Source organism: Kwoniella dejecticola, chromosome 8 (assembly GCF_000512565.2).
Source record: "Kwoniella dejecticola CBS 10117 chromosome 8, complete sequence".
Taxonomy (NCBI): domain Eukaryota; kingdom Fungi; phylum Basidiomycota; class Tremellomycetes; order Tremellales; family Cryptococcaceae; genus Kwoniella; species Kwoniella dejecticola.
Genome location: NC_089308.1, coordinates 637,693 through 660,784, shown reverse-complemented (window position 1 = coordinate 660,784; position 23,092 = coordinate 637,693). Strand labels below are relative to the sequence as shown.

Below are 23,092 nucleotides of genomic sequence, written 5' to 3'. Positions count from 1 at the left end.
TAAAGTGATCGATCAGGTGCCGAGTCAAGATATCGTCCCACGACAACTTCTCCGTACTCTGCGAGGCTCCCTGGTTCCCTGCTACTACGGAATGTACATCTTCCGCGCGACGGAAGATACGGACGAAGAAGATTGAATCATCGCCAGTGTCATGGAAGATGTAAGAGATCCGGCACGGCGACTCATGGCAACCTACTCACTTCCTGAGAAGTGAGTAAGTAAGTGAGTAAGTTAACTACGATTCCTGCCGCAGGACCTGTCCCACGATACTCGCTGACAGCGTTGCATTCTCGTCACAGGCAACTGATAATGGATTGCTTTGAACGTTTACACAACGAAGCTGGTATCATCCTTCAGAACAGCAATCACAGGCACATACTCCTGAGAGATGAGACCAATGAAAATAGAAACGAGAGGGGCTAGCACTCATTGATCGACTTTTCATGGGCTACCGCCGAGGCAGACTGGCGGCCTGCCTCGGTCTATCCTAAGAATTGGCAGGAAGCGCTTCAGCGAGAGGTACAGGTCGTGGGATACAATTGACATGCGAGATACGAGTGAGCTTATTTTCTCAAGCCAGAAGCTGCAATATGTGAGCCGTGCCAAGTACTTGACTGACTTAGGAACGATCTGTCCATCGCGCAGTCATGTCACAGCCTTACTCAAGGAACAAGAGCAATGCGGGCCATTGGGTCAAGATTGAGAATAATCCGTTCAGCGTGAATTGTATATGTTTAGAGAGGGCGATGCTGTGCTCGGTCCAGCAACCTGCCGCCATGCATTCGATCTTATTCGCTTGTCTCACACTTAAAGCTTTAGTGCATTAGAGCGATATCCTTTGTTCGGGATGAAAGGACGCCATGTACGGTGGCGTTTATGGATATACCGAAGGTTGAAAAAGGGTCTATGCGGGATGGAAGTTGACGATTAATCAATCAATCAATCAATCCATCAATCCATCCATCAATCAATCAATCAATCAGTAGTCAATCAGTCAAACAATCAATCAGCCAATCCATCATCGTCATCATCGGCTTCACATCAATGTTGTCATCGCCACATCGGGAGATCTGGACAGCTTTAGCCAGCTGGGGGCTTCAATAGAGTCATAATGCTTTTCGACACATACACCACATGTATGATTCTTTTAGCGATTAGATGCGGTTCTGAATGTGCAAAGATATACTGCATTGCGAGCTCCACTCAAGTCCTGCTGCCTATGACCCATATTGTATGCATAGTACATGATTCGAGTCCACTCTGCAGAGATAACGACGTGTTAGTCTGTGATCACGTGGTTTATATCGTGTTAAAGTTACGAGGCTCCAGAAACACGATGGTCATTGCGTAATTGCGAGATCTCAGGCACAATTCCCATTGATTGTAGTACGTACTACTACTCTCTTGGCCACTCGTTAGAAGCTTCTGCATCAAATAGATTTATCCCATCAAAGTACTCGTACTAGCGATTCATCCATTCATTCATTCATCCATTCCTTCCCATCCCGTTCTTCAACAGCTTCACTTTCGCAGCCGACCTGTCATAAGCAAGACCAACAAGCCCACTCCATCTCAGCATCCACCTCCCGTCAAGACAAGCTTAACAAGTGAAGTAAGATGTCACCGATACCACAAGTCCCCAAGCCCCCGACTCCTCCTGATGACGACGACGGAACGACACCTACGTCTTCGCCTGAGTCGGAAGGACCACTTCTGCCTATGCAAGACATCCGCGCAAGATTGGACCAGCAAGATATCCTGGAAATCACGATGCCATCGACTATGGGGTCTGCTCGCGTCCAGGTCTATGGGGAAGCGTTCGATGAATTGCCCTTCTTCAGAATTATGCCGCCCTTCCATGAAACCATCGTTGGATCGACTCCCGGATTCAATAATAATCCAAATCGACTAGACCCCACCATGACGATCAGAAACGGCCTCATCACTCCTATCGGCTCTGGAGCCAATACACCCTCATCAGGCAACACCCGATCTCCGCACTTTCACAGTGTTCGTAATTATGACAGGACTTTCTCTTTGATGGACTGGAAGATCATGGGAAAGGGAAGCGGCAATTTCGCTCCTGATGACACCGATCATTCCAAGTCCAACATTTGTCAAGTCACCGAGCACATTCACTCGGGGGTAACTTGGGATGTATTTAGAGGTCTTTATGACTTGGGTCTCGAAGAGCAAGGTATACGACCTCAAAAAGTCGTTCTCAAATGAACAAAGTTTCAGTCGATCAGGGAAGATATACCGCCTCCGGAAGAGAGACAGAGCTGGGATTATGATTTCGTGAGGGATCGCACCCGCGTTGAAGTTATCGGAGAAGTCATCAACCAAGATTATATGCTGCGACAGCACCTGCGTCATCTACAGGGCTCGGTAGTCCCCTATTATTACGGGATGTTCATCTGGCGGGCAGCTGAAGATGACGACGAAGACGATTGGACAATCGCAAGCGTTATGGAGGATGTTGGGGCTCCGGTCTACCCGGTCATGGAACTGTACCCTCTGGCCGTCAAGTAAGTCGTATGCCTCAGAAGAATGACTTGTGAAACATGAGCACCGATGATCTCCGCTAAATGGTCGCATCTTGTCTGTTCGCCTGTCGCAGGCAAGAGATAATTGATTGTTTCAAACGTCTACACCAGGAAGCTCAGGTCGTCCATTGCAATAGCGAGTCCAGGCATATACTCGAGAGGGAACACAAAGCCAAGCGCAACCCCAAGGACGGTAGATTTGCCCTGGTCGATTTCTCCAGCGCTATTTCGGTGGCGGATTGGCAAGCAGCCGACAAGAAGACTATGATTGATGGAGAAGTGAGGGACATGGAATACAGTTTGGGCGTGTCTCACTTACACGGGTGAGCAGTCTTCCAGGCGTCAATCGCGGTGCTGTATCGTGCTAATGTATCAGTGTCGCGAACCCTTTTGACAGACCCAATACAGGCAAGCTCCTGGAAAGGACTTGATCCTCACATCCGACTTGTGCGACCAATCAATGAGACTGAAGGCACTCATCCGTCGACTTTCGACATATGTACTGTAATACTGCTGACCTTGTATACAGTGGAGAGGTGATGATGCTATGATGCTTCGTATATGGGTATGCTTGCACCTTGCTTATGCTCCATGATGGCTCGTATGCATTCCTTGATCGAGCCGAATTTGAGGGGTTCCTTTGGACAAGATTTACACTGAAACAGGATCGGCGCGGCGGTTTACATACATCATTTAATCTGATTCATCACCGTCATTCCCCTCCTCCTTTGAGACCAATCCATCACTCATCCTCCATCACTCAACACTCATCAACCATCAATCATCAGTAGCTGCACGTTGTTTACTTGTTTAGTGATTCAAGATGGTATGTATCCTCTTGATAAGCGGTGCACATGTAGATCTGCCTGCACTGTACCCTGCAGGAGGAGAGATAAGCAGACGATTAAAATCTGCATATGAGTTCCGTATATTACAATACAGTACAGTAGTATATGTCTTCTGTGATAGTAAAGCTGCAATATTCTTTTATGATCAACCCTATCACATCGAGTCCTAAAAGCTCTAGCTCACACCATACCATTGCCCTACGCCTCTTCCTTGTTGAACAGATCAAAACTCGAGGAGCTACCGATCCGTGATCTCGCTTTCTCGTCACGCAATCTCCACCCGAGCGAAAGCCTTCTTGATTCCATTATCGATCGTGTTTCAGTCGATTCCGAGAGCGCCACGCCATACATTACACCTATATCTTGTACCGTCTTCTCATATCGACACTCCAAGGCTTGTAAGTCTCTGGTCGCTGGTGTTACAAGAGTCGCATTTTTCCCAGGTTTTGAATGGTTCCGCCAGAATGAAAGCTGAAACGATCGCTATTGCAGTCCCTTCCTAATCGCACTGCCGAATCTCGCCAGCCTTTCTGAGTCCGCATAGCCGTGTGTGATCATAATGTCATTCACCCTGGAGAGCCGAAGCATAAGCAAGTATCTGGACCAAGCGTTCACGATGCCTATCGAACAATCCAGAATCGGCCGGAGAATACCTGCCACTGCCAAGGTCGAACGATTAGCAGAGCACGGCGACAGCGATGGAGTCAGCCCTGGCCTTTCTCAAGGTACCAGAGCACCGAAGCCATCCGACATCTTGTTGTTCCGCAGCCTTGGACAGTCGATCACTGTGAAGGTCGATCTCGATATGGCCAGCAGAATGGTGTCCGCCCTCACTTCCAATCTGGTGACCGAAGCTAAAACTTCGGAAACTTTGGAGGTATCCGATACCGCATACAAGATTTCACTCGATCCTGACCGGGTACAGATGACGACTGAAGAAGTCTTGCAGAAAGTCCTGTTGACATATCCGGCTCAAGGCGTTGTCGACATCCTCCGGTCATCCACCTACTTCATCTCTCCTCCAAGTCGTCCCGACCGTCTTTTCGTCATTGCTCCTAGTGGGGCGAATCACTCGACGTTGAAGGAACGAGAGGGACTGAAAAATGTTGTGATGGCCAGTAATCGAGTCCACCGCCTGGATCCCACTTCGACGGTCAAGCGATTCCTGGACGATGTAGATGCTTTAGATAGCCGAAGCCTATTGAAGAAGGACTTCGACAGCCAATACCCCCTTGTCCCCTCCGAGGCGGGTGCATCAGATCTGTACTCTGGAACAGCTATCTCAGATCTATCATTCGTCTTGAAGAGATCGCTTGACAACGTGCATCCGGAGAGCTCAACACCCATGCAGCAGTCATCGTTGAGGTGAAGTTGCCATCGGTTGTGACGGAGTCTGACTTTCTTGAGCTGAGTGGAGCGCTCTCCAATCGGACAGATGGGCTCACGATTCATCTGGTCGCCATGAAAAAGAGACGTACGAGGAGGTTCAAATTGACGGAGGAAGAACGGGATAAGATTGGAGGTGAAGAATTGGGGAGTGGTACGTCGATCCAGCCGAAAGACGTGAAGGTTGCCAAAGGTGTGAGACCGGGGCTTGGGATATCAGGCCGAGCGCTGAAGAAGGGAGGACGGGCGATATCTGAGGCGAAGAGATTGGTCTCCACGACCCTGAACCTCGATAGGAAGGGGAAAAGGAAGGCTGAGAATCAGAGCATCCCCCAGACCGGCGTTGAAGCAGATGAGCCGATGCCTGCCGATAGAGAAGAGGGTCAGCAATGGACTTCTCAAGGTAGAAGCTACGTACGACTGCGAGGGAAGGATTGTTGGAAGCAGGGGGATCGGTACGCCTTCGAGGAAGAGGTCGAAGAGCTCGGATTTGTCAGTAGATTGCCCCGCGAATGGACGAAAGTGCTCGTACAGGTATGTTTCGCTGTATCCGAGACAAGATTTATTGCCATCGCTGACCCTCCAGTGCCGTATCGTGTAGATCTTGAGCTGCCAAATGATGGCGAAAACGGGACGCACCATCGTTACGAGCGGGCAATACAGCATCTTGGTCAGCAGTGACTCCAAGGGCAATATGCAAATCTCACCACCGATCCGAAATCTTGCTTCCGCCACAACTACGGAGGCACGGACTGCTTCGGAACAAGGTGTAGACCTCAGGTTCGAGCGAATCCAAGACTTCTCCCTGTTGAAGACCTTCTCAGCATTCGTCTATGACGCGGTTTCCGAATTCGACACTTCGAATAGCACTTACCCTTGTCCCCCACACACGATCCAGAAGCTCCAACAACCCTTGTCCCCGACTGCGAAGGCGGGACCTGTTTCAACGACGGGACCTGCTTCAAAGGCAAGAGCTTCATCACATGCAGGACCTTCATCGAAGGCAAGACCTCCAGCAGAGGCAGGACCTTCTTCAACACGGAAGCCAGCAACAAGACGTAGAGGGAAGAGGGATATGTCAGTAACAAGCTCAGTAAGTCGAGACGAATCCCTCGCGATTATCGATTTGTGATCGAATGTGTATGTTGATACAATGCGGCAGTGGGAAGTGCAAGAAACTCCGAAAAAAACCAAAAGGTAATAAAGTCACCAGAAATAGAAATTCAGCCCCTTCAACGTGGTATCAAGACTCGGCTCGAAAACCGCATGTCTGAAGTAGTAACATTATCCAAGCGACATTCTGTCTATATGAAGATTGCGTACCATGCTCAACTAGATGTGTATCACCGACCAGATGCAAGATAAACCTGTCCAGGCAAAGCTGCGCCATGGAAACACTCGGACTACTACACCGATCGAAATTGTGTCTACAACGCGGATGTCCATTCCTGTCTCCGCCTCTAACAGCTTGGCGTTACTATACAGCCGCGAGTCCAGATCATCACCATCGAATCCAACCGATCAGCTCACTATCCTATCGTCGCCTTGACATCGGTGAACCGGTAAAGCTTGTTATCGTATATATACTGTATCACACTATTCGGTAATAGGTATCTATCGAGGAAAAGAAGAGAACAATTGTTAGCATAGTATTCATGAATCGTAAGGGCAAATTATGAGTCATGAATTTGGTGTTCGTCGACTATAGGATGGAGAAACGAGTGGGTGAAAAAGACTCACTTTATACTCATACCTCTCCTGACGAACAACCTAACTTTGGTAGACGATATATCGTTATATATCAACTGTTTGATCACTATCACATTACGTCTGGAGGTATCATCATGCATTAGCTTGCACACGTTCCACGACCTCAGACAGAAAATTGGCTCACCGATGATGATATAATATGTCATGAGATAGTAAGAACGCCCATACGTCTGAACCGGCTCGCTCAACAATCAGACAGCCAAATCGACCCAGAATGATGTGCAGCTACAACCCCAAGTCACAAAGTATCAGCTTAGCCCCTTCTTTGATTGAATTCTGATCCCTCGTCGTCATCTGCGTGATGGATACGGCGTTCAGGCTTGGTGGCAAGAGAAATCGGACTCACATCAGGTTCACTCCAGACTCCCGGCTCTCCGAAACTCTCGATCAAATCCCCACCCGCCAGCAACATGATCTTGTACCTCCTCTTCTTCCCATCGCTCCTTATTACTCCGCCTTCTCCGTTCTTGCCGCCGTTAAGCATCTCATCAAAGTGATCCAAGACGATAGCTGTCCGTTGATATTCCGGCTGACCAGCTTCCCATGGATCCACCATCAACCAGGTGGAAGTGTGTTCTACGCCCAACTCGCACATCTTCACTCGGTGATTGGCTGGTGCTAAGCCTGATTTCTTATAATATGAGGACCTATCCAGATAAGTCAGTCAGTATAACGTAACAGCGTTCATGGTTCATGGAAGAGAAATCAGCAAACCAGAGGTAGCAAACAACATCACTTACACTGGTGAATAATAGCCTGCCATGATTTCGTATGTCTGCGATTCTATTATCTCGTCTTTGGCCATTTCGAACATTCTCAAATGGAGGTACGTCGGCGGAGAGAAAGATCCACACGCCACTATAAAGGTGAAACACAATGATCAGTATTATTCGCGGACATGCATTGCGTGGGGCGACGTTTTACCAATTACCAATGGGATCTTGCTTTCGTCTACAATGACCGAATATGACAAACACATATCAGCATGCCTGTAAATGACGCAGCTGTCTAAAAAGCAGTCTGATTCTCACCTTTCATAGTCTTCCTCAATCTGTGTCTCGGGAAACTATACTCCACCTCTCCTCTGAGATATGCTCCCGACCCACCGTCTTCCGCTTGCGGCGCGCTCAAATCCAGATCTGCTTCTCCATCGTTTAACCCACTCAGCGCATCGTCCGCATTCGTGCTTGTTCCGCTGATTTGCCTCGACCGAGGATTCGAGGCGGAAGACGTCCCATCATTCTCTTCAGGATTCGAATTTATCTTGTTGATACCAGTCTGATTTGTCACGCCTACGCTGTTCGCTTCTAGTCCACTCCCACTTGCCGTAGCTTCGATCGAAGATGCAGGTCGGTCTTCGGGACTGGCGTTCTGTTGTAATCTGGCGTTGGCGCCTGATGCAGCACTCAGACTCATAGAGCTAGTCGCGCTTAACGAGCGGGGATCTCTGGATAACCCTTGAGCGTTTGGGTTGGGGGAAGAATACGATTTGAACGCTTCTGTCAATGGGGGAGAATCATCTTCAGCTTCAGCTCCTTGGATTGGAGGAGAAGGTAAAGGGTATTTGCCATCTTCTTCGGAATCCTCGCTCGGTGATCTGGTCCTTGCAACATTGTCGCCATTACCATCTTGAGGTGTCTGGGTTGGCGGATTACCGAATAAATATCCGCTCAACAGCCTCTTCGATCTTGCTGAGCCCGGAGCTAGCGGGACATCCTCCTCTGTGGACTCGGAGCGCGGATTGGAGTTGGCGCTTGATCGTGATCTGTGGATGGGCACTCGTTGAGGGATGGGAGCATTCATATTGAGGTTGGGACGGATAGTTGCGCTACTGGACGAAGAGGGTATGGGATTGAAGTCGAGGTTGTGCTGAAATTGACTGCGGAGTGGAGATAATTGGGAGTCATCGTGCGGAGAAGAGGAAGGGAGGGTCTGACTGGATTCGAGGGTCAGGTATTCTGGATCACCATGTTCTGAAGTAGCTGCCCCTGCGAAAGGTGGTCTACGTGGATATTGGTAGAAGTCAGCTTCGTGAGGGCGTACATTTGTGGGTCTAAGGATTGAGCTAGAAGCATGATATCTCCCGATGGCGTATTTCGTCGTCAAGGGTTGATCAACACAGAGCAGAGTACTTACGAATCCGCATGGAAGCTATGTAATCCCAATCCAGGCAAGACCGGTGCGGGTGATTTGAACCCGTTTGCAGCCATGTCGTTGATGTCTGCACACTAATGTTCAGTTGTTTTAGGCTAGCGCTGACGTCGTCCTTCGTGTATCACTTTGACTAAGGAGTACTAATTGTAAGGTCCAGGATTGCAAGGATGAGACTTGATTCGATTTGGTGGAATGCAAGATATGTATGAAAAGAGTCAATTGGGTAATGGTTGTTATCGTTAAAGAATGGTGGATGCTGCTGCTGATGAATGATGCAGAATGACGTCCTACTTGGGGCAAATAGATTTGTTGACAATGGTATTGACCAGTAAATGATGGGAGATCTTTGTGTGCAAGGAAGGATGTAATTGTTGTAATCCTAGTGTATGCACACGACCTGATATTGTTGCTTTTGCTGTCTTCCGGTTTCTTGGCTGTTTGGGTTTATGGGGGATTTGTTGACGATAAATGCAGTGAGTCCGAGTAAAAAGATAAAACCGAGTAACCGGGGAACTTGTCTCTCTCTGATGAAACAAATCTAGTAATTCCGAAAACACAAGCTGGGAGAACTAGTCGATCACCTGTTGACTTTTCCTCTTTCCCCTCTTCAATTATGTATCGAATCAGTGTTTCTAACCGGTCCGTAAGAGTGAGCACGAGTATGAGTATAGTATAGGCTAATACTAATCAGATTGATCTGTCCTTGTATTATGGTTGGTTGACTTGACAAGACGACGTCTCGTCATTTGACTTTTGGTCTGTTATTACGAATGGTTGTGGGGGTGATTATGACAATGATGATGCCATAGATAGTCAAGCGGACTTTAGCGGAGTCGATCAATCAAGGATGTATTTTTGACCGGCATCCCTCCGAGCTTTTATTGTTATAGACGCAATCGGAATTCATACGCCGCTCTGACTGTGTCTCTGCTTTTCGGTTCGGTTCGGCGAAGTGCATTCCAGCATTCCACCATAACATGCATCAGGACCTGTCTTTGCACTCAACTCCCATCAATCAAAATACTTGTGATTGCTTGTCGTGCACGATGACCTGCACCTGAATGACCTGAATAATATGATATGAGATTCAGGGTCCCACTTCTCCGCTCGGAGTTATCAACTTCGACTTCAACTTTATTTCGATTACGTCTACAAGTCCGGCCTGTCCATTCCAGCTCCCTGTCTCGGAGTGCAAGTACGAATGCAAGTACGAATACAAGTGCAGCAAGAAAAGTGACAATGACGCGACCAAAATCAAAAGCGCCGGCACCGGCACCCGCTGGCTCGAGCTCAAGTACGGGTCAAGGATATTGTCATTCGTGTGGTAGATTACTTCGTATGTCGAGTCTTCGTCTTCGTCTTCGTCATCGTCATCCCGATTCTGTTGCTGAAATCATATTCGCGCTTTTGCTTGTGCATTCCTTACTCGGCATCGAAGCCCGCGAAGACAAAAATGATCCGACGCCTCGGAAATATTGCTCAGCGACATGTCGTTCTCACTCGAAATCAACTTATCTCCGAGATATCCGGACCGAACTGATTCGTACATTTCACCATCTCTTGGAATCCAACTCGACTTCGCATTTCAATGTGAGGAAGACAGGGAAAGGGAATCAAGTTGGAAGGATTATACTATGTAGCGAAGCGGAGAAAGCTGTGTTCGCGCCCCAGACAAAGGACAAGGCGAAGGACGAGGTGGAGGATGGAGGACATGGCTTCGAAGACAGTTCTTGTCCTGGTAGTGCCGATACAAGTAAAGAGCACGAAGAGAATAAAGATGAAGTCAACGATAACGACAGTAATGACGGTTTGACAAGTGACCGCCCAAGTAAAACATTCATGGCGACATCGTCAAACATATCGCCAAGTGAACAGAGAGAAGAAGCACGAAGAGCCGCTCGGAGATTAGTAGCCTTCGGCTTCTCGTCTCAGGGTATTCCAACGGAGAATCGAGCGGTGGAAGCTGTGCAGAATGGCAAGGTGGTAGAGACCAGTTTCGCGAAAGGAGAATGGGGTATCAGGTGGAAATGAAGTATCTGAGCAATAGTAGATAATGTGTTCAATTGCTTTGGGAGAATCGTAATCAAAATTCTTTGTTGCTTGTAATACTTAGTGTATATGGTCAAATTGCATATGAGTGATCATGTCAAGCGTCAAATCAGTTCATATCGCTCTGCCTCTGACTTGAGATCATCGTACTGCATTTGGCCTTTGTCTTTGTTCGACTGCACATTTTCCGAGCCCACAGTTCCAGAATTCATGATGCGCTCATCTGATTATAAATTTATGATATTGATACATACGGTGCACTAGCCGCATATCCTGGCAGCATCCAAAAACAAACAAATCAAGCTTTGATCACACCCGTCCGTATCAAGTACATCGTCCCCACGACTGCGACGGACGCTCCGATCACCATCCCACCTACCGCAGATCCCCAATTTATCGTACTACCCAACTGCACTACCTTGTCCAGGCTTACTAACCCTCTGACGTTGACGCCATAGCTCGTATCTATCTCATTCGGGCCAATGATCTTCCTATTCTCCCAACCTTGATCCAAGATCCTCCTTCTCAACGAATCATCGTTGAACCTCTTCATCTGGTCCAATCCCCACTTATCGCACGTCTCTTTCATCCAATCCATCCTTTCCTGTCCCAGTGTTCCCCCTACTCCTGGTGCTCTTTTCCTCAGGTCGCCTCGTAATAACCCTATACCCTGTATACTCTCCTCCAAGTTATCCGGTAATGAGTCCAGTATGATATCCCTGATCATAGCTCCTGCCCTAGGTCCCATCCCTCCAGTAGAAATGAGGATCTGTAGCGGACCCCGACGGAGCTGGGCACCGAAGTAAAAATCGCATTGCGGCGGTATATCAGCTACGTTGACCATCACCCTCTCCTCCCTGCACAAGTCGCACACTTCCTTCGAGAGCTCGTTGTTGTCAATGGCGGTCATCACCAAGTCGAAATCCTTCACTTTGACGGAATCCTCCCGCCCAAGGAACGGCCGGTCGAGCCATGTGATTTGCCTAGAAGTGATGGGGTCGTCCACTCGGTGTTGGATGGAAGGATGAAGAGGCGAGGGGGATATGAGGGTGATGTGTGCGTCGGACTCGAGGAGGAAATATAGTCGTTGAGAAGCGACGAGGCCGCCTCCGATCAGTAGGATTGGTCGGGCAGATAGACGGAGAGCTAAGAGAAGGGATGCGCCGGGCACGATGGTCGGGTGTGACTGTAACACGGCATTTTCAGATGAGTCAGCAGATGGTATAACTTCCATCACGGGTGGCCTCGAGTTCATTGCGCCATTGCGCTCGAGATGCCTAACCGGATGAACGTAGGCATTGCCGTAGAAGCTCGAGCGCATCTGAAGCATGACGTTTAGACTCACCTCTTGGTCATTCTCATCCCTTGAAGGCGGCTTCGCAACCTGAGTCGAGGAAGACATCTTGCTTGATTTTGCCGAGAAGGCGCCGTCCGTCCGTCTTTTCAGCTGGGATAGAGAAGCGCGTTGACAAGGGTTCGTGGCTATGCTTTGTAGTCGCTCGCTCAGAGGGCTTTATGATGCATGTACGGTAGGATGAAAGCAGGAGATTGGGATTCGATCGGAAGTTGAACCGGTAAAATATGGCAAGAAATTAAGCGAGGAGAGTGGGAATGAGTCGTTTCGTTGGCTAATTCGTTCGAAGATATTAGATAACGGCAGCGGCCTATCACACCGTATCAACATAGACTTATATAGCATCACCTGCTCTCAATTCGAGTTGACTTTGCCATACCTAAAGCAGCCAAACCAAAGCAGCAGAACATTCATTCTACAGCTTCATCGCTCTCATTTGTCGATCAAATACTTCGACCCTCTCATCGGACAGCAACGATACCTCACTCAAAATGGGATACACTCTAGCCGTCCTAGGTGAGTCGTCAACACTCATATCGTCGATTCTTGTATTGTCCTGCCCGATGCCTTTAATGTCAATACATCGCTAATTGCCAACATGTCGCTATGTAGGATGCGGTACAATGGGAATAGCCATCCTCTCCGGTGTCTTATCATCCCTCGAAGCCAGATTATCCACACCTCTAGGCAGCCAGAAAACCCATTCAGGCGACTCTGAACCTCCTTCAGGAATCTCTACACCTACCGCGAGCCAGTTTCTCGATGCCCCAGAAGAGAGCCTCCCCTCGAGGTTCATCGCGACGGTAGGAAGGGAAGAGACGGGGCGCAAGCTGAAGAAGACCTTCGAAGCCCTCGGTAGATTCGGGGGTGATGTAGAAGTCAGAGCTGGGAAGGGCAATGTCGATACGGTCCAAGAGGCGGATGTGATTTTAGTCTGGTGAGTCAGAGTACATTCTCCGTCCTCACAAGCGTCGCGCTGAGAAGCAAGACCCCCTATCATACTGTTGATGTATACTATACTTCGAACTTCGAAAATGCTGAATGGGTCATTTTTGCCTTGCTGGCTCCTTCTGGCATCACTCCTTACCTTTCGTGTCCCCCCTCACCAACACTCGCACTCGCACTCTCCCATTTTCTCATCCTCTCCTTTGAACACGACCCGCAGCTCCAAACCCAATATCGCCAAGACCATCTTATCAGAGCCCGGCATGGCAGAAGCAATCAAGGGCAAATTAGTCATCTCCATCTGTGCCGGAGTCACCATCTCTCAACTCGTCTCTTGGGTTCCAGAAGGCACTACCGTTGTCCGAGCGATGCCCAATACTCCTTGTAAGGTGGGTGTGTACTCATTGCCTCTCAACATGCCCTACCTGATTCGCACCCTCCACGATCTTATCTTGCGCCGTGTATTGATTTACGCTGATATGAATATACTGTACTTGTCCCTTAGATAAGAGAAGGCATGACAGTCGTCACTCCCTTATCTGATCCCCTCTCACGCACGCTCATCCTGAACATCTTCACTTCATGCGGCAGATGTCGGTTCTTAGATGAGAAATACTTCGACGCCTGTACGGCCGTCGCTGGATCCGGACCTGCGTTCGTCGCGTTGGTTTTGGAAGCCATGGCGGACGGAGGGGTCATGATGGGTTTACCAAGAGTTGAAGCGTTGGAGTTAGCTGCTCAGAGTGAGTTGAGTCCCATGACCCATCTCATGTATCTGACCTTTGGTACGATCTTCAGACAGCTAACCCGTCGCCATCGCTATTCGCGATATTATTGTGTTGTAGCCCTTCAAGGAACAGGTAGGATGGCACTTTATGCCGGTCTGCATCCTGCCCAACTGAAAGATAGCGTTACCAGTAAGTCATGCCCCTACAACATACTACGATGCACGTATGCGAAGCACGCTGATGAGTGACGACTGATTCCGCCTTTGCGCTATAGCCCCAGGAGGATGTACGATTGCGGGTCTGTTGACGCTGGAAGACGGGAGAGTGAGGTCGACGATGGCAAGAGCGATTCAAGTGGCTACCAACCAGCAAGTATCAATTTCCCAAACCCAATACCACGTTGGATCAGAGTGAACCAAAAAATAACACGAGATGTGAAGACAAAAGACAAAAGACAGAAGAATGGAAAGCTGACTTGAACATGTGTTTACTTTACTTCACGGTCGACTAGTGCTTCTGGATTAGGTCAAGACCCCAAGAAATAACCGAATGACTACCAATCAGTGATGTGATCAACTAGAATACGGCGTCAAGAGAGAGAAGAGAGCTGAGTAAAAAAGGGAGAAGGAAACACCGACCTGTTCACAATACAGTCGGTTGATGGAAGAAAGCATATAATCAATCAGTGGAAAAATAATTAGAGGATCGGTAAATCCAGGACAGGGACCTTCGATGACCATAGTCCGCTATGGCTGTGAATGTGATTCCCAGCTAAAACCGAAAACCAGCTGTCGACCGTGATGCATAATGCATAATATACATACGGGCAATACTGAGCGGACTCCAGGCTGTTTGCACTGAAGGAGTACGAATAAATGCACGATGCACGTTTCTATTCGAATGACCATACATTTGCTCATATATACCCTGATCCACCTCGAGCAACTCCGCTTATCCGACTCCCCTTACTGCGCAACATCATCAACGAAGTCGACGAGCTGCTCCTCGTCACTTTCTTCGTTGAGTTTGAATTTGCATTCGGATTCGGAATCGAGATCGGATGATTCGGATAATCATCTACTGTGATATCAGAATTGGAGTTGGAGTTAGAGCTTCCGTTGAGAGGTGCGAAACCTATGAAATCAGCTGACATTGAGGGTTTATGCGTAGGCCTCATTTGTCTTTCTCTTCCTCGTGTGCTTGTGCTTGTGCTGGAGCTTTGCGTCGTTGATGATGGAGGTACTGGCGACTGATTTATTCGACCACCTCCATCAGCTCTGACATCGCCGTTGACTGGGTATGAAGAGCCTTTCGATCCATCTTCCAGGTCGATCTCATCTTTCAGGTCGGCCATATCACACCATTCCAACTCCTCAATCACCCTTGACCTGATATCCTGACTCATATGACCCCATCTGCCGGATAAGAGTCGATGGGCAATTCGATGCCATGATCCCGCTTCGCGAGTTAAGAATATCCTGAATTCTCTCAATTTCCCTTGATCGGTACTGTCTTCATTACCAAAACCTCCTGCTTCTCCTCCTTTCCCTTCTTCTACGTCTCTTTGTGTTTGAGCTTTGGTGGAGAATGGCGTAGGCGTATTTGTCCTTCGGGCAGATATAGACGTAGGAGCAGGAGTCGAAGGAGGTAAATGCGATTTAGAGTGTCGTCTTATACTCAATGGAGGGGTTTTCGGAGGTATCCAATGTTCTTCGAATTTGTCATGGCTTTCATCACCTTCAACACCTTCCTCCCCCTCCTCTTCTTCATGGTCATTGCTTTGGCCACAGCTGTTGGATTGCCCATCCGGAAGAGCCGCAGCATCAGGACACGCTCCAATAGTCGACTCGTCATGTGAAACCTGACCAACGTCAGGTCCTTCTACCTCGACGTTGTCACCCTCGTCATCGTCATTTTCATACTGAGAAGTCGGTCCAAGAGACGACAATGGCGTAGGATATATCCCTTGTAATTGCTCATACTGTCTAGGAGTCACTCCACGCTTCCACATCTGATTATTTGGCGATTGAACCCGTGTGGGCAAATCATCCAAGGTGTTCAGCATTGATGCTGGAGTAGGCGGGAGATTACTTGAGTCGAGCTCGTTAGCTACTTTGATTGCAGACCCGGAGTCGGAGCCGGACATCGATAAGAGGTGTTCTATCGCTAGACCCGTGCGTGCATTTGCGGCTGTTGATAGTGTTGGTGAATTCGGCATGAGAATTGAGTTGAGGTATTCATCCCTGTATCCCCAAGAGACAAGTACTCATCAGCGTCAGCTTCGAGTCAAAGCAAAAACTAAAACTAAGCTATTGCGTCTGATTCCACTTTATCCTGACGAAAGATATCATAATTGTAGTAGCACTGCATCGGCCAATCCTGGACTCACCTCAATAACGCATTCAAGCCATTATCACTCTCCAAATCACTCTCTTCCGCACTCTCACCATCCGTCATCTCCGGTATCGTCGTGACCGTCGAAACCACCTTTTTGTCACTGATTTGACTCCTACTTAAATACCTTTCGATCCATGCTACCAGTTGGTTCGGTGCCTGCTTCTGCAAAATCTGTAAAGGTATAATCACTTTTTCGTTATTCGGCTTTTCGTCCAAGGAGTAAGCGAATTCGAGGTTCAACAAGATCAGATTTGGCGAATTTGGATCAGGGAGTAATTGGACTTTATCTTGAAGCATGGTAGCGTGGAAGGGAGTTTGAACGGATATCCTTCTTGGTGCTGCCGCTGGCGTTGGCGTTGGTTTGACGCTGATTCGAGTGGGAGGTCGGTGAGGCTGTGTCTTGAGGGTACTTCGATCAGAAAGGAGCGAGGGTCTTCTGCTGAAACGAGAGATGGGCGCGTTCGGGCCTGGCGAAAGGGGAGAAGGGGTAAATTCTGCAGGAGAAGAAGGACTTCGGTGGTGTGTCTGAATCGATCGAGGAATAGCGGAACTTGCTGAACATGAAGGGATAGGGGTAGGAGTAGAAGGTGACCTGACATGGCCCTGTGCACGGCCATGGCCATGACCGAGATCAGACTTGGATTGTGAACGTGATTGTCGGAGTAACGGTGAATTGTAAGTGAGCGATTCAGGAGATTCTGCTTCTTGGTCTGGTGCGGCAACGTTTTGGACGGGACTGGGAGGATTCATAGAATGCGTAGAAGGTGATCTGGTGAAATCCTGAGTGGGTAGAGCTAACATGAACGATCTGTCTTCTTCCTCTTCGCCCGCCAAGCGTCTCGTCTTGGATCCTAATGGCGAATAAGTCGATTCCACTGGATTAGCTTGCGGGTATGTCGGCGTAGTATATTTGATCAGTCTCTCCGGCGTTTCTGTCTCTTTGACTGTTGGTGTTGGTGTTGCAGTTGAGGTTGAGGTTGAGGTGGGCAAGGTGGATATTGATGAAGAGGGATAATGGCTGATCTTCTTAAATGGATCGTATTCCACGTCGTCGTATTCGTTTTCAGGAGTAGCCGTCATGCGGGATTGCGAAGAGGACACTTCCGAGTAAGTCGACGTAGGTGGAATAGGAGTGAATTTGACCTCTTCGAGGTGTTGTAAAGTAGAAGATGATCTGGGAGGATAGCTAGCTTCGTCAAGCATCATACTTGATCCGATCGATGATCCTGAAGGACGCGGTTCTGGTTGAGTGTAAGGCTTGTACTGATCTTCTGTGTAGCCTTGTCGGATGACAGGTTCAGGAAGAGGTTGAGCTTGAGGCTGTACACATCCCTTCGATTGTGTTTCGAGGTTGTGTCCGTGCCCGAAAGTCTGGACGGAAGTCGTGGAGGAATTGACATCATGAGAAGCAAAGCCAGGATGGACAGCTTGCAAAGTGTCGTGTTTGGTGCGGTACGACTCGATGAATGAGGTCAAGTCCTCACCTTCGCCTTCACCATGCGTAAAAGCGCCAAACGAGAAAGCCGAATCCTTGTGATCGGTACTTATCCTTATACTACCCAGAACCTCCTTTGCCCATTCGTTAGCAGTCTCGTCGCTCCTCAAGTACCCATAGCTCGGCGATTTCAGCACGCCTCGTACGCCTACGATCCCCGATCTACATGGCGGTGCCGTCGAGGGCGTCGGTGGACCAGTCGCAGAAGTCAATGCAGAGATAGGTGATCGAAGTTCTTCCGTAGCCGATTGAGATCGATGGATCGTTTGACCAGTCATAGGGTGGACATTATCACCTTTGTTCCTGTTACCTCTATCCAATGAGTTGGATTGCGAGTGTAGGTGATTCGGCATGTGCTTGATCTGGGGCTCTTTCTTGCCATTCGTATACATGTATGCGTGCGCGATCGGCAGTTGAGGAAGAACAGGGGGTGTAAGTGATTTTATACCCTCCAAAGCTTCTTGAGGAGTCCGAACGACTGTTGCGCCGGAGAAGCCACCAAGGGGAGTAGATGAGCTTGAAGCGGAAGCTGAACCGAGAGATGCAGAAGAGGGATTATGATGATGATGCGATGCAGAGGGTAAGGGCGGTACAGGTGGCGAATCATCGCTTGAGGGGAAGCCGAAAAACCTCTTGGCTGCTTTGGGCGATTTCGGTAATGAGAATGAAGGTGACTTTGTCTTCGATCGGAGATCCTTGAAGTCCGGAATAATGGATGACGAGAGGGAGATAGCGGAGGGCATTGTGCACTGTTGGCTGGTCCGCGGAAGATCAACTGGCGAAAAAAATCGATGATGTTGCGGAGTAAGCGCTCAAGTAAAAAATGAGTACGCGAATGTTGATGGCACGACTTGATGCGTGAGGATATTGGCGAGTCAAGCAAGTCTGATGAACCACCTAATTCAGGACCAGCTGAAGTAGAGATAGCAGACGAAAAGGAAAAGGATAATCGAAGCAGAAAGAGGCAAAGTCGCTGTTCGCCTGTAACAACGAGAATAACGATAAAAAGACCAATCAAGGTGATGGAGTCATGAAATGGGTTTAAGTGGATTTAGTGAACGATAAGGATAATCAAAGTGGGAGCGGGTGGTCACTTCAAGAGATAATTGATCCCAATCATGATTGACGATAATCGAAAGTTGACGCATCCAGTCAGGTCTAGATCTTGCTCTCATAACAAGCATATCCTTTTCCCATATTTAGTATCTGCCCCTTGAATTGAGAAGAATTGGGCATGGAATGGGTTAGTCTATCTCGCTTGAAGGCGTTTCGAATCTTCCTTCTTCCTCGTTAGCCTGTCCTCCATTTTAGAAAATGACCGTCCTTTGACGGACGGACAATTATGCTTCATCGGGAAAGAATGATGAGCATGAGCATGAGCACGGATGGCTAAAGAAGTGCAAGTGAGGAAGATCCGCAAACAAAGGATAAATGTGTCAAAAAGGTCCATCGTGTGTGTTTACACATACACGCGTTGTCCAAAGTCAATCCGACACAAAGGGGGGTTGTTGACCTGTTTCATATTGCTGTGCGTAAAGTTGGAAGCACAATCGACAAAGGAAGAACATTGTCTCTGTCGGCACTTGAGACGGTCCGAAAGCGGACCACACCGCCTGGTGGTAAGGGATGGTCTCTCCGGTAGCTACGATCGTCCTCCAATTGTCAAGTCTAGCCTTTCGCCTCTCGCCTTCAATCTGAAGAACGGCTACAGGCGCCTCGGACGGATCGGCGAAAGGATGCAAGTGGCCGTACCAAAGAAGTCAGCAATGATGTCGGTCAACTGAATAGCCCTGAGGGAATCGCAGTTGAGCCTGTGAGTTCTTCGTCATCGAGTGATGGTCAGTAAGACGGAATATTGGGTATGCTTTGCATGAACATCGAGTTTGTTACTCAACACGTGATAAAGCTTGAAGCTTGAATGAGTCTAACTGGTATCTCACAATGAAGCGGAGTTAATTGAAGTAATCGATTGCCACATTCCAAGGGGAATCTGAACGTCAATAGGAACCGGCTGATTCAACGGGAGTAGTCGTTGAAATTGTCTAGAGTTTTCGTTGCTTAGCGATCGCCTCGAGATCGGCAGGTGGGTATTCGGAGCCCTCAGGAGGTTGAGGGGTCTTTCGATTTGATGGGGCGGCCATATCTCTGAAGTCATCATCGCAGATCAGCACAACGTCTTCGACTTGGAAGACTCTCTGTAGGACAAGTGGAAAGCGACGCAGTATACCAGACTCACCTTCGCAATTCTACCAAGACTGTCTCGAGAGTGAAATCTCTCTTCCAGTTAGAGATTGAGGGGATTCGGGAGAAGTTGACCTTTGATACGTAGACCGTCATGATAAGCTCATTGCGCCGATTCAGACCGAACGAGAGGCAATGAGGGTCAAAAAGTTATGCAATGAATCCTATTGGCGGACTTACGAAACCTTGTTGATCTACGCACGGAAGGGTAACTCGACTTTCGAATTTGACCAAAGGAGGGAGATCTGAGCGTCAACGACCATTAGTCAGTTATATACCCAACGATCATCGAGGCAAACAAATACGATCAAATCGAGTATTGATGTATCGGTATATGTGTGACAGTGAGCAGTCGACTCACCTGGATATCTGTCCCCACAATAGATACTCAGACTGAAGATTCGGTTCTCGTAAGCTGAATGAGGAGGTCCGAGAATGGTCCCGTTCCATTCGTACATGGCAATGTCATCTGAATCCTGCAAAAGTCATACACAATGCGTGTGAGCTGCGATACCACTATCTGCCGGAGGATATTCTGGCTCAGAGGAGGATGAACGCCGATGGTTCTGGACCGTGTTACCGAGAGCTGAGAATACCGGTATTCACCTTCAGACCGTAAGAGCACGATCCGTCTCCGATACCCTTCTCTCCATGCTCGAGCTCTGACAGGAGTCGGAAACTTCGCGGTACTGCACGCAGGCGGATGACATGTCAGCTGAAGCTTCTCTCTTGTGATTCTCAGGTAGTGTGGAGGATGGGAATTACGATTTCGTCCCCTTAGCATGTGGGTTCGAGAGGATGCTCGTGCGACCACTGCTGATCACGATGACAGGTCTGAACTGTGGAAGTTTACAGCTTACCCTTTGCCATCCTGCTTGGCTATCTGTCTGTCTGTCTATCCTCTGTAGCGATGTATAAGATTCGCTATATATCTCTGTGACGAAGATGCAACTTGATACCAAGTCGTCACAATGTCGTCGTTGTGAAGGAGGAGGTTGGTTGCGGCTAGTGACGCATCATCTGGGTCCTGTTCTCACTTGAATTACCGAAAGTGGCAAGATCTCACTGTTGTTATTTTGCCACCGTAATGCCATGAATCGTTTGAATTCAACTGACATCAATCCTTCGCGTCAGAACCTATACGATACCATGAATAAACCCGCATTGATAACAGTAAACACGAGCATTGGACGAGCACCACTATAAACGATAATGGACGGCCTCCTAGCTGAGATATCTGCAAAACGAAAAGCATTAGAAGTGGAATCTGGGGATGGAGCAGGACCAGCCAACAAATACATGAGGAGGGCGGATGTCGAGCGGCTGAAGGAGGAAGAGCTCAAGCGTAAACGGCAAGAGGAGAGGGCGAAGAGGGATCAAGAGAGGCAAGAGAAAATGAAGAAAGAGGTGGGTCTCTGCTCTGCATAGCATTTCAGGTTTCACTGGAAAGCATCGATCATCCCGTGGTCGCCGCAAGTCGGGGTTTACCATCCCATACTGACTGTCTTTCGACTGGATTTTAGGCCGATCAAGCTCGTCATGCTTCTTTGAAACGCTTAGCAGGCTCTTCAGCTCCGTCTTCATCACGCAATACCCCCGAACCATCTGGATCTGGATCCGGTACTGGGGAGAAGGAAGGATTCAATATATCGCCTGAAGAATGTATACGGCGACTGAGAGCCAAAGGTCAACCCATCAGGCTATTCGGTGAATCCGATAAAGAACGTCGATTGAGGTTGAGGGCGCTGGAATTGATAGATGGTCAAGCTGGAGGAGGTCATCATGGACGAAACGATTTCATGAAAGCCCTAGAAGAGATGGAGTCTTCGGTAGACAAGAAGGAGATTGAGAGGAAAGCGAGAGAACTGCATAAACAATCCGAAGAAAAATCAAAATCAAAATTGATCCAAGAAATCGAGAATGAGAAGGACAACTCAAATAACAACAATGGTACTACAGCGAACGCAAACTCGGAGAAGGATGATCAATTCGAGCCAAAAGATAATGGTACGAAGAAACGGGGTCAAGATTTAGGTATACTGGATCTAGGATTGGTCAAGTCGGATCCAAACAAACTATATCCGTTGATCTATTATGCATTGAAGGTCAGTGCAATTCTTCACGTCTCTGCATCTCTCGTTTGTTGCTTGTAGCTGGCCTCAAGTGAGAGACAAGGATGCTGACTCTCGCTCTTAGAACGTGGTCAAAGAGTGGGAGGAGTACATGGATCTCCGACCAGAGGAGATACGCCGGTCGACTCAAGGTCGAATGGCAGCTGCCACACAGGTGCAGTCTGCGCAGAATCTGAAACCATTGTTTAAATCGCTGCGATCGAGAGTGAGTCCGCCTTTTCACTCTTCCGCTGTCCCGTCTCCATCCTCCCTGCTCCCATCCCCCTCGCCATTTCACCTTCCCCTCCTACCTTCATTCATCTTCTCTCCCCTTTTCCCTGCCTCTCGCCACATCCCATCCTCGTCCCCGTCTCATATTACTCTCACCACCCTACTCCCTTCTCCCTCCCTCTTCCCTCCTTTCTTCCCTCCCTCTCCGCTCCTTCCACTCGTTCGCACTCTGCCCCACGTGCCTCCCACCTATCCTGCTTCTACACCTCTTACTCAAACTGGTCTCTCACCATTCCCACTCTCTTCTGGCCAGCTTCTCGCGCAGCCTTCTTTTCCGCTCACTGACGATCCTGTCCCTTTTTAGGACCTCCCCCCGGACGTACTCCGACTCTTAGCAGAACTAGTACACCACATGCAATCCCGCTCATATCTCAAAGCGAACGACGCATATCTACGACTGTCCATAGGAAACGCAGCGTGGCCTATCGGAGTAACCTCCGTCGGTATTCACGAGCGATCAGCAAGAGAGAAGATTGGTCAAGATAATATTGCGCATGTGTTGAATGACGAAGTCTCGAGAAAATACATTCAGGCTGTCAAGAGGTGAGTCCTGGACCTCCGAACATGGATCAATTGCCTTCAGTCCATGTTGTAGGCGTATGAAACTTTTGATTCTTGCTGATCATACTCATACCACATTGCGCTCTGTAGATTGTTGACGTTCTCGCAAACTATAAGACCACCCGCGGATGTATCGCAATTGATGGGATAAGTACCTACAAACGACCTATCTATGTTAATATGCCAAATTGGTCAAGAACGCATTCATATCATGTC

General features: G+C 48.5%; 10 protein-coding genes across 10 annotated transcripts; 6 read left to right on the top strand and 4 right to left on the bottom strand.

Annotated features, from left to right (window-relative positions):
- Positions 1-1,617: 1,617 nt before the first annotated feature.
- On the top strand, positions 1,618-2,977 carry I303_106565 (uncharacterized protein; the record flags this gene model as incomplete). Its single annotated transcript, XM_065969399.1, has 4 exons — positions 1,618-2,157; positions 2,242-2,528; positions 2,621-2,869; positions 2,944-2,977. 4 exons carry the CDS (start codon positions 1,618-1,620, stop codon positions 2,975-2,977), a joined length of 1,110 nt encoding a protein of 369 aa, XP_065825471.1.
- A 1,033-nt stretch (positions 2,978-4,010) lies between these two features.
- I303_106564 (uncharacterized protein) lies at positions 4,011-4,763 on the top strand (the record flags this gene model as incomplete). The annotated part of the gene is made up of 1 exon (XM_018411439.1): positions 4,011-4,763. The coding sequence occupies one exon, from the start codon at positions 4,011-4,013 to the stop codon at positions 4,761-4,763; it is 753 nt and encodes a 250-aa protein (XP_018259251.1).
- Positions 4,764-4,855: 92 nt separating this feature from the next.
- I303_106563 (uncharacterized protein) lies at positions 4,856-5,981 on the top strand (the record flags this gene model as incomplete). The annotated part of the gene is made up of 3 exons (XM_018411440.1): positions 4,856-5,314; positions 5,382-5,873; positions 5,943-5,981. 3 exons carry the CDS (start codon positions 4,856-4,858, stop codon positions 5,979-5,981), a joined length of 990 nt encoding a protein of 329 aa, XP_018259252.1.
- A 328-nt stretch (positions 5,982-6,309) lies between these two features.
- I303_106562 (nicotinate (nicotinamide) nucleotide adenylyltransferase) lies at positions 6,310-8,760 on the bottom strand (the record flags this gene model as incomplete). The annotated part of the gene is made up of 8 exons (XM_018411441.1): positions 6,310-6,394; positions 6,521-6,610; positions 6,675-6,775; positions 6,897-7,197; positions 7,291-7,408; positions 7,475-7,501; positions 7,582-8,552; positions 8,687-8,760. The coding sequence occupies 8 exons, from the start codon at positions 8,758-8,760 to the stop codon at positions 6,310-6,312; spliced, it is 1,767 nt and encodes a 588-aa protein (XP_018259253.1).
- Positions 8,761-9,943: 1,183 nt separating this feature from the next.
- I303_106561 (uncharacterized protein) lies at positions 9,944-10,735 on the top strand (the record flags this gene model as incomplete). The annotated part of the gene is made up of 2 exons (XM_065969398.1): positions 9,944-10,040; positions 10,143-10,735. The coding sequence occupies 2 exons, from the start codon at positions 9,944-9,946 to the stop codon at positions 10,733-10,735; spliced, it is 690 nt and encodes a 229-aa protein (XP_065825470.1).
- Positions 10,736-11,051: 316 nt separating this feature from the next.
- On the bottom strand, positions 11,052-12,155 carry I303_106560 (uncharacterized protein; the record flags this gene model as incomplete). Its single annotated transcript, XM_065969397.1, has 2 exons — positions 11,052-11,939; positions 12,099-12,155. 2 exons carry the CDS (start codon positions 12,153-12,155, stop codon positions 11,052-11,054), a joined length of 945 nt encoding a protein of 314 aa, XP_065825469.1.
- Positions 12,156-12,598: 443 nt separating this feature from the next.
- Positions 12,599-14,325, top strand: I303_106559 (pyrroline-5-carboxylate reductase; the record flags this gene model as incomplete). The annotated part of the gene is made up of 7 exons (XM_018411444.2): positions 12,599-12,623; positions 12,720-13,044; positions 13,273-13,441; positions 13,558-13,795; positions 13,898-13,969; positions 14,055-14,148; positions 14,292-14,325. 7 exons carry the CDS (start codon positions 12,599-12,601, stop codon positions 14,323-14,325), a joined length of 957 nt encoding a protein of 318 aa, XP_018259256.2.
- A 371-nt stretch (positions 14,326-14,696) lies between these two features.
- On the bottom strand, positions 14,697-18,415 carry I303_106558 (uncharacterized protein; the record flags this gene model as incomplete). Its single annotated transcript, XM_018411445.1, has 2 exons — positions 14,697-16,023; positions 16,170-18,415. 2 exons carry the CDS (start codon positions 18,413-18,415, stop codon positions 14,697-14,699), a joined length of 3,573 nt encoding a protein of 1,190 aa, XP_018259257.1.
- A 1,299-nt stretch (positions 18,416-19,714) lies between these two features.
- Positions 19,715-20,783, bottom strand: I303_106557 (uncharacterized protein; the record flags this gene model as incomplete). The annotated part of the gene is made up of 6 exons (XM_018411446.1): positions 19,715-19,817; positions 19,909-19,988; positions 20,094-20,158; positions 20,275-20,389; positions 20,520-20,602; positions 20,774-20,783. 6 exons carry the CDS (start codon positions 20,781-20,783, stop codon positions 19,715-19,717), a joined length of 456 nt encoding a protein of 151 aa, XP_018259258.1.
- A 342-nt stretch (positions 20,784-21,125) lies between these two features.
- I303_106556 (uncharacterized protein) lies at positions 21,126-23,027 on the top strand (the record flags this gene model as incomplete). The annotated part of the gene is made up of 5 exons (XM_018411447.1): positions 21,126-21,320; positions 21,437-22,018; positions 22,110-22,250; positions 22,620-22,858; positions 22,967-23,027. The coding sequence occupies 5 exons, from the start codon at positions 21,126-21,128 to the stop codon at positions 23,025-23,027; spliced, it is 1,218 nt and encodes a 405-aa protein (XP_018259259.1).
- Between the last annotated feature and the right edge of the window lie 65 nt (positions 23,028-23,092).